The 9,649-nt window shown below is 40.5% G+C and overlaps 1 protein-coding gene across 2 annotated transcripts in view; it reads right to left on the minus strand.

Moving 5' to 3' along the window:
- mast3b (microtubule associated serine/threonine kinase 3b) overlaps window positions 1-9,649 on the minus strand; it is a 33,358-nt gene that overhangs the window by 21,528 nt on the left and 2,181 nt on the right. Inside the window, exons 2-3 of one of the 2 annotated variants that reach the window (XM_070960356.1) lie at window positions 8,956-9,045; window positions 1,257-1,345 (exon numbers count right to left, since the gene is read on the minus strand). In XM_070960356.1, the coding sequence (XP_070816457.1) occupies window positions 1,257-1,345; window positions 8,956-9,045 (179 nt within the window). Of the gene's footprint in view, window positions 1-1,256; window positions 1,346-4,606; window positions 5,055-8,955; window positions 9,046-9,649 lie in introns of those variants that run through there. The other variant, XM_070960357.1, reaches the window with a different exon arrangement.

Raw genomic sequence — 9,649 nt, forward strand, 5'->3', positions numbered from 1 at the left:
GTTTGTCTGGTTGAATTTTGAAAATAAAGCGTTTAATTTCTTTATTCAGTCTAAATTTCACATGTATTTTCTGCATTAAGAATAATGTCCCATCTGCAGTACATCCACTGCATTCCCTCTTTCTGTGCTTCTCTCAGCTAAGTGCACTGCAGGTCATCTCAATATGTCCAAACATTCTGCAGTGCCAACAAGATACTGGCTATGGTGCAGCTTACAGGTTGGTTGAACAGGCTTAATCTTGTATTAGTGTGGCAGCACAAGGTGCCCTCCAGCTTATAAACATTAACGTGAGCGGAGCTGATACTTAAGCAGCACACCGAACAGTGATGTGTTCACTTGCAACTTCATTAGATGTCTTTAATCAAACACGGTGAAATGCAATGTTTCCATACTGCCAATTCATTCACATTGACATTGCCATAACCATAACCATAACATTAACGCTCTGCTTGGACTTCCTTTTGAAAAAACAGACTGTGCTTCTGTTAAAAAAAACAAAACAAAACAGACTTGTGTATATATATTTATATTGCTATATTTTTTATTTATTGTTATATTTTATATTATTGTTATATTTTTTACTTTTTTAATAGCTTCTTTTTAATAGATGTGTCATGCACCAACCTCACCAAAGCAAATTCCTTCTATGTGCAAAATCGTACTTGGCAATAAAGCTTTTCTGATTCTGATTCTGAAAAAGAGAAAAGAAATGATTTCTGAGAAGGTCTGGTACTGAGTGTGTCATAGTTTCATTTCCAGTAGTTGGTCAAGTGAGAATGACACCATTTAAACTTTGGAGTCATCTGAACTGATATTTCTAATATCTGAATCTGTGCTTTGACAGTATGAGCATGCAGAAGAGCACGGGTGAATTTAAATTACAGGAGCTGGAATCAGAAAACAACAGGCTGCATCGGTGTGGAAATGTTTCCACGGGGCACAGCTCCAATACAAATCAGGAAGTCAAGTTTAAAGGTTAATTAAATGCAGAGAAACCATACTGCACTTTATGCCTTTTTGAGGCAACTGTGGTTATCAACACAGCAATAATTTTCTTTGTCTCAACGCTTGATGAAATGGAAATGAGCACAATGCTACAAGGTATTTTAGCTGCTTTGTGTACTTGCATACATTTGATTGGTCAGTGAAGCGAGTTACTTGATGACACTGCAGAGTCAATGCTAACGTGTTAGCTGCGGTGCTCCTGTCGGGACTTGTTGGCATTGAAGGTTTCCAAATTTCGTAATACATCTTACCTGTGTGGAGTGAGAGCGGGGAGAGCGGCCGGGACAGCGTGGGTGACGGCGTCCCGATGCCGAGGCTCTTCCTGTTGCTGCTTCGACAACTGGAGCGGAAAGAGAGAATGTCAACAGACTGCCAACCTCAACACACATCACTCATCTGCACCTCTCATCACAACTTCTGTCAGATTATTCGGCCATATGGGTTGCAGTGTTTCTGTTGTATTCATTATCACTGTCATTCTAATCTTTGTCTTCTCATCTCAATTGTTATTCCCAAGCAAGTTTCTGTTAAATGTCCTCATCTTCTCACCTCTAAATTGATATTAACAACCTAAAATTATCCCTTCGAGCACTGTGGCACTGCTAAGATGTTAGCATTGAGCACTGACAGAGAGGATTTACTGGGAGCACATGGATGATTCTGGTCTTTCTTTTAGTTGGTTAAGCTGAACGAGAAGACAATCTAGAAATAAAACATCCTGGTGTATTCCTTTAAGCTGAGTGGAATCATTTTGTCATGCAATCCTTCAACATGTATTTAAATATACAGTAAGTGCGTGTTTGTGAGTGTGTTCAGCAGCAGCTTGAGGACACAAAAGACATTTAATGACAGTGCAGCATTGGGCAGATTAAGAAGACAACTGACCTCTGAAGCAGCAGACTGTGATCCACTAAACTGCCACTATTCTGTCGCTCACAATAAGCCTGAATAACACCAAAACACATGTGTTTGTGGGCAAACCGGTAAGATGGGTACAAGCTGGGAGTGGTGGAAATAGGCAGGGATGTCCAGTTTGCTGTGTAATACTGATTGCTATCTTCAATTAACCATGTATTCAAATATATATACAAATGTTCCTATTAAAATGTTATTCTATCTCCACTTTTTAAATTAGTTTTAAGAGTTTATATGATTTCATTGCTGTTTTAATTTAGTTGTAATTAAGTTGCTCTTAACTTTTGTTCTGCACTGTTACAGCACAAATGTAACCTGCAGACCGGTTTCCAAAACAGCAAGAACAGTTTGGTTTCACATGGAAAGATTTTACAAGTTTAACTGCACCAACGAGGGCGTGCACGCTGATCCTTACCAACACGGGTTTGGTAAAGCCAGAGAAGCTCAGTGACACACGCTGCTGTCTTTGGTGAAGATATAGAAATTTCAGTACCCTCTTTTTTTGGCTAAATTTCAGGGCTGCAGGCTGCTAACAATTATTTTCATCAATGATGTTTTTGATCAATCACCTGGTCTTTAACATGTCAGAAAATATTTTTTAAATTCCAATTCCAGTTTCCCAGAGGCCAAGGTGACATCTTCAAATGTGTGAATGTGAAAAGCAAGAAACGCTGTCATTTCAGGCACTGGAACCTGAGAACGTGCAGCATTTTTCACTATTTTTGCCTGAAAAATTCCAAACTGTTCATTGATTACCAAAACAGTTGCAGCCTGTTTCAGCTGTACTCGATAGATATTGGAAGGATTGGAAGGTTTTTCAGACAGCAGCTGAATGCAAGCCTTCATAATATCTGCTTCCCGCATATCTATCACACACATGCATAGGAGACCGTCTCTGTTGGCCATCCAAACCTCATAAAGTTACTTTTCAACTTCACTACATTCACATTTTGAGCTATGCAGAGCGATGCATTCGTGTGACAGACAGGATGATGCTGTCAACCCCAAGTAGAACTTCGAACACCTGCACTTTCTGCAAGAACCAAAAATACAAACTTCACGGTCTGGTACAGATGAGGCTTATGATACTTTGCTGGAAGAACTGAGATTTCTTTGTCTCTGCCCACTGAAATTTAACTCAACCCATGAGATTATTTCCGCCCTCACTCAGAACAGCTCTGCCTTGAGAAATGTTTACGTAACTACTACTCTAATCTGCAGGCAGATGCGTGACACACCAGCATGGCCGAGTCAGCTGAGGAGGGAGAACTGATGAGAGCCAAAACATAAAGAGGAAACCTCCCGTCAACAGATTCAAGGCTGAAGACACTGTGTGCACAGACAGCAACAGCAGGCGCAGCTTGAGCCACAGATGTCCAAGTCTGTCTGTGTGTGTATGTGTTTTTGTGTGTGTATGTGTTTGTGTGTGTGTGTGTGTGTGTGTGTGTGTGTGTGTGTGTGTGTGTGTGTGTGTGTGTGTGTGTGTCAGTAAAGGGAGGGACTGCTGAATAATCCTCTGGTTCTGAAAAGAAGGGGCAAACTTTGACCAATAACATTCAACTGAGCAGCTTTTGCTGTGACACCAGGGTGTAAAGTCCACAACAGTCCCAGTGACAAGTCAATGAATTGATTATTAGACTGCCAGAACACAAGCAAACTTTTTTGATAATCAACTAAAAGTCTGTCATTTTCAAAGCATTGTCTTGTACAGTGAGAATATTTGCTGTTTTTCTCTGTTTTATAGCCATAAACTGAATATCTTTTATATGCTTTTCGACTGGAATCTGAAGACCTCGGCTCTGGGAAATCGTGATGACCATTTTATAGACCATGACAGTAATCCAGAAACTAATGTGAAGCTTAATCAATAAAATAGCCCCAAAAGTGTCAAATATTTGCAGTTTCCAGTTTCTCAAATGTGAGGATTTGATGATTTCCTCTCCTTTATATGACTGCACATTGAATATCCTCATGTTTTGGGCTGCTAGTCGGACACAACCAGCACTCTGAACACCTCTCGCCTCTGGGAGATTGTAATGGCCATTTTTCATTTACTTCCGACATTTTATATAATACGAATCGAAAGGATAATTCGCGGACAAATCAATAAACAGAGCAGGAATCAGCTCATTCAGTGTAGTGGCATCCCTCAGAGTGAACAGCTGCAGGTTTTATCTCCAGCCATCAGTTAACAAGACAAACGATTAACTGTGACCTGCAGTCAGGCACCATCACCATCATCAGCATCATCGCAACGATAGTCACCAAATAAAAACAGAAGTGCAAATAAAAAAATACGTTTCTGTGTCTGTAACTTTCACTGGTTCATCCGCGCTGTACATCGTGTCTGATACATTTCTACTCATTTTAAAGCAAAAACTGACAACTGAGTGTGTGAGCTGCTGTCATTTTCTGGACAAAAGCCGCGTATCAACAGAAACACAGGATTAACGTCAACTTACGACATAGCAATCGGATTTCTGAGAGGAGCTAAGTTAGCTTCTGTTGGACATAACGTGCCTGTGAACGCGTGAACACTAAAACAGACGTGTGAGTATAACGTTACACGAAGAGCAGCCGAGAGCCATAAAGTTAACCGTGACAGCATCTGCAACACCACAAAAGATCAAAATAAACTGCTAAACTAGCTTAACCTCCGTAGCCTTTTCCAACTCTTCATAACTACCTTTTCGAGCGCTTCAGCAACGCTCCAGGAACAAAATGGGACTTGTTCTGGCTCGGCACCGCAGACCAGTGACTGGGATCCGACATGCTGGAGGACTTTCTTGTATATTACAAAGTTAATTGTGATTTCAGAAAACTGAAGCTGGGCTCGATGAGAAACCCGCTCGCCCTGCTGCTGCTACCGCTGCTCTCCCCACCATCGTCTCTCCTCCTCGGCGGTTCCTTTTGTATTCACACCGAGGTCGTCTGCCTCGTGCGGTCCCGGCGGTTCAGGGGCTGTCGTTACATCCTCCGGTGGGCTCTGTGCCCGCGGTACTGTCAGCGAAACATCGCCTCCATGTCGGTTTGTTTGGTGTGTAATACCGTTCACACGGCAACGGTAACACTTTAGTTTGACCGAACAGACGCCGCTTGGCTGCGTGTGAATCAGTGTGAGCAGGCGCGAGCCTTATGCTGCGTTCAAGTACCGCTCGTTACCTCTGACTGCTCGCTGCTGCAAAAAACTCTGCTAAATAAACCAATTGGTCCGTAGGGTGACAGGAAATACGCTAAGACAAAATGACCATTAGTATTTACCATACTCAGCGCCAGTTGATTGTTTTGTCCCACCAACAGTGAAAAACCTGATGATATTACATTTATAAGGTTTTAAAACCAGAGAGAGAGAGAGAGTGTGTGTTTTTGGCTAAATGGACCCCAAGGAATATATACAGAACAATAATTAAGATGAAATAATTACTTAAAAAATTAAAATTGGACATTTATAGTTTTTGGTTATAGTGTAAACCTGCAAAAACTTTGGCCACAGTGTCATATGGTTTGAGACTACTGGAACTGTATAAGTTCATTGGGATGTTCATTTATTAACAAGAAAAAAAACCAGAGTTAGTCTCTGTTGTCTGCAGGCAGATGTTAAAAAGGCTTTTCAAAATCAGAGTGGAGCAACATTACTGTCATTTATACATACAACATAAAAATTATTATGCAAAGACACATTTTACTGTCTGTGTATTTGTCAACTGATCAATTAATAAATTATTTGTGCTTTACCCGAGTTATTTACTGCATGTTTGGAAGCAACAGTGGGGTGGTTTTCAGTTTGCTTTCCAGCAGTTTAAGACATTAACATGTTTTGTTACAGCTCTCATCACTCTGCAAAGGAGGGCAGACCAAAGAACTGAGGCTGCTAAAGACTGTAGGAGTGAAACTAAGCTCCACGCCTCAGCGACTCCTACATCGCACAAGTGCTACAAATCAACTAAAAGCTGAATACAGCCAGAAACTTTTTCTCTACTTAACATCGAGACTATTTATAGACTTCATTCGTTGGACAATATAACACAGCTGTGTGGAGATGATCATAGCTCTGCTCTAACTTATCTGTTTTCTTCAGCAGATTCACACCATGGGTGATAAGTATGGTTACCCCTCGGCACATTTATACAACTGTTTATCTCAGAAACTGAATGAATAATGAAAAACTGCCATGCAATCCTATGATGAATACGTAAGCATTAGGTTGTGTGAATTTCACTGTCTGAACTCTTCTGAATGAACTGGTTGTGAAAACAAAAAAAAAGTGGACTTCCTTTTGAAAAAACAGACTGTACTTCTATAAAAAAAAAAAACAGACTTCTGTATATATATTTATATTGTTATATTTTGTACTTATTGTTATATTTTCTACTATTATTATATTTTTTACTTATTGTTATATTTTTACTTTCTTACTAGCTTCTTTTCAATAGGTGTGTCATGCACCAACCTCACTAAAGCAAATTCCTCGTACGTGTAAAACTGTACTTGGCAATAAAGCTTTTCTGATTCTGATTCTGAATCTTCACACAATAAGCACAATCAGTCTATGTCATCCATCCGCACCAGCATCAGTCTTGTTCAAATATATATTGGATGTTGCCTGTTTTTGAGACATTGTTCAAAGGATTTTGTTATTGTATTTAACTTTAAAATGAAGCATAAATAATGTGTTGAGAGCAATTCATACATGTTGAAAAAAAGCAATATATGTCATGTATACAGCAACCTGTGGTCACTCACACTACCATTGAGGTTAGAGTACAACCCCTGATATAATGTTTGGTTGAGTGCAGACTATTTGGTCAAAGTTAATAATAGAACCATTGCTATAGAAACACTCTTCAGGTTTACCTTTTTGGTCACTCACACTGTATTGGCAATTTCCTACAGAACTTTAATGCAGCATAACATGCTGTTGGGTTATACCATCAGGAGTCTGATAAAGGATGAATCCTGGCAAAACTTTGAAAGAGTGGTATATTCCACTGCATATCCTACCTCTAGTGTTTATACTGTTTGTAGCCCAGGATGTAATTAACCATTTCAATCACATAATAATATAAGAATTGATGCAGATACATGAAAAAATTTGGAATACCTAAATTAAAAGTATTATGCATTATGCTTTTTATCTATATACAGGTGCATTCATTGTGTGTGGAGAACTGTCTATGTGCTGTATGTATGATTATTATGAAAGAACTGCACATTTGTGGAATTAAACATGATTGGAAAAAGGCCCCATCTTTTCACGTCTGGTTTGATTTTCAGTACATATAAACCTTATTCGATGCTATAAATAATACCATCACTAGTGTCCATTCGGTCGAATGATCCGTTCACTTCCCTAATTCTGTTCTCTTCGCTGCAACAGTCCGTGAGAGCTTGTTTTTCCCAGTGTCTCAGGATTAATGAATTTTCTAGTCCTCCAGTTATAACAAATTCACAGTTATATAAAAATATTCTTGGGTATGTTCATCCTTGTGTGGTCTCTGCATTCAACAGTTCCCTGATATCTTGTTGTATTCCTCTTTACAAACACTGACTATAATCCTGTCCTGCCTAAACAAACCTTCACTCTTCCTCCTCCTGGTCAGACTTATCCTTGCTCACTTTTAACTGGAGATATTTCAGTGTCAGTTTTGACCTGGCCTAAATGTTTAGACTCCTATTTTGCAAATATACAGCTCATTGTAACCCAAATTCAGATGGGAATGATTCCTCCTGGTGCAAACATGTATGTTGTAAACATCCATGCCAGCAAGACAACCTTTCCATATTCAGTGTATCAGAATCAAAAGTTGATGAAGGGAAGCAATTTACTTGAATACAAAAACAGAATCTGATGCAAGAGAATGAACATGTGTCTGGATGGTGAAACAAAACGGGGGTCTCCGATGCAAAATGCTGTGAAGAATGATGCCAACAAATGTGCAACCTGCCATAACGTGGCACCAGATTACTTTGACGGTGTGAAAAGTGCGTCATGTTAAGGAATTCATGGTCATTGCTTCTGAGAGATTTTTGCATTCCCATTAGCGTTTGCTCATTTTTCTGCCGACAGAATGGGATTCATTACTGCACGGTGTGCAGTGTGACAGTCTAGCGCTGCTCACGCATCCAGAAACATGCTGGATGCAGCCGCCTCTGTTTGCTGTGTTGCCTTCCTCCACAGCACCCAGCACCGTTGCCAAGCAACCCACATAGACTGAGAGACAACTAATAAATGATAGGTCTTCGCTGGTGAAACAGAAGCACCTTAACGTACGGAAAACAACTCCTATTTACTGCATATTTCCATGTATATTTCACACTTTTTAATGGGGTAATACTGTAACCTCCATTTGGCAGCTGTGCTGGAGCTTTCAATCACATCACACTGTCTTCTTCAGCAGATGGAGTTTGCCCCTGCTCACATGAAATCATATCAGTTCAATTGACAAGATTGTGTGATACAACTGAGAGCACCAGGACAGCGACTAAATGGTTCTTGTGGTGAGACTTTGCTGTTTCAGAGTTTACATTTAATTTGAATATTTTTACCAATGAACCACAGTATGTATAATAATAATAATAATATAGTCTCATTGCTTCACTTTTTGTAACATTACAAACAGTGTGGCATCCTCCTGTTACTGGCAGCAGGAATTAGTGGACATTCACCAGCACAGACCTATTCCCCTGAGAACAAATGAGGTGAGAGGACAAGGCCAGAGACAAACTTCTGTTATTGCCAATAAGTCCCAAGAAAAGAAGAGGGACAAAAATATATTGCTTCATTTTTTAAGAATTCCCTACAACAGCTGGGCATTGTAGTTTTTAGCCAATGCAACTCAAATGGTATTAAATAGTTTGTTGGGGACTATTTTCAGCAGCGGAAGAAGAAACACTTGGTGCTCTAGTGGGTATTTGTGGTAGCAGGATGGTGTATGTTGGAATGAATCAAAATAAACTACTGTGTCCGTCTTTATTAAATCCACTGACTGTGACATACTCAGTCCATAGAAACAGTCTGCGTGTGACCTGTCTTACCTCCAAGGATGAAGTGTTTGCAATGGGCTGCAGGGGCTGCAGGGGCTGCATGGGCTCAGGAGGGTGGGGCTCTGGCAAGTGGGCGACAAACTGCAAGGCAAGACATGTTCGCATGAATTAGTGCGCTGACTCAGCACCTCAGCACACCGGCGTCCCTCATCTTTCCGCAGCAGAGCTTCGGTCCAGTGTTCAAGGTCGATGCCTGCATCTCATTGGCTGACGTCAACAGCCAGCCGCTCACCAAGTCTCTGCATGGTGATGCTGCTGCCTCTCTGTTAACATTGTTTGTTACAGGGTGATTGGATGCAACACTGGGTGTATCCAATTAGCTGACTTCTAACCTCTCATGAACTCTTACACCACAGGAAGCTGGCAGCTGGGTGTCAACACAGCAGAGGGGAAGTTTCATTGTGCAGCACTTGTTTGCTGAACATCTAATGCAACCTTTAACAGTGTTAGAGAGTGTCTGACATCTCTCAAGACACTGTATGCTATGATGTTGATAACGATGAAATTCAACAAGGACCATGTTTTTCAAATTCTCAGGATTCCCAAGAGCAATCCACTTTGGGTTCCTGTGCGCCCTACAGAAAAACACGCTCGCACTGTGCTTTGTTACTTTTTCTTATCTTACCACACTATTTTTGCATCAAGATATGCATGCTCAGCCATCCTAAGGTCTAAAACTCCTTGA

The sequence above is a fragment of the Chaetodon trifascialis genome, chromosome 4 (assembly GCF_039877785.1).
Source record: "Chaetodon trifascialis isolate fChaTrf1 chromosome 4, fChaTrf1.hap1, whole genome shotgun sequence".
In the NCBI taxonomy this organism is placed as follows: Eukaryota; Metazoa; Chordata; class Actinopteri; order Chaetodontiformes; family Chaetodontidae; genus Chaetodon; species Chaetodon trifascialis.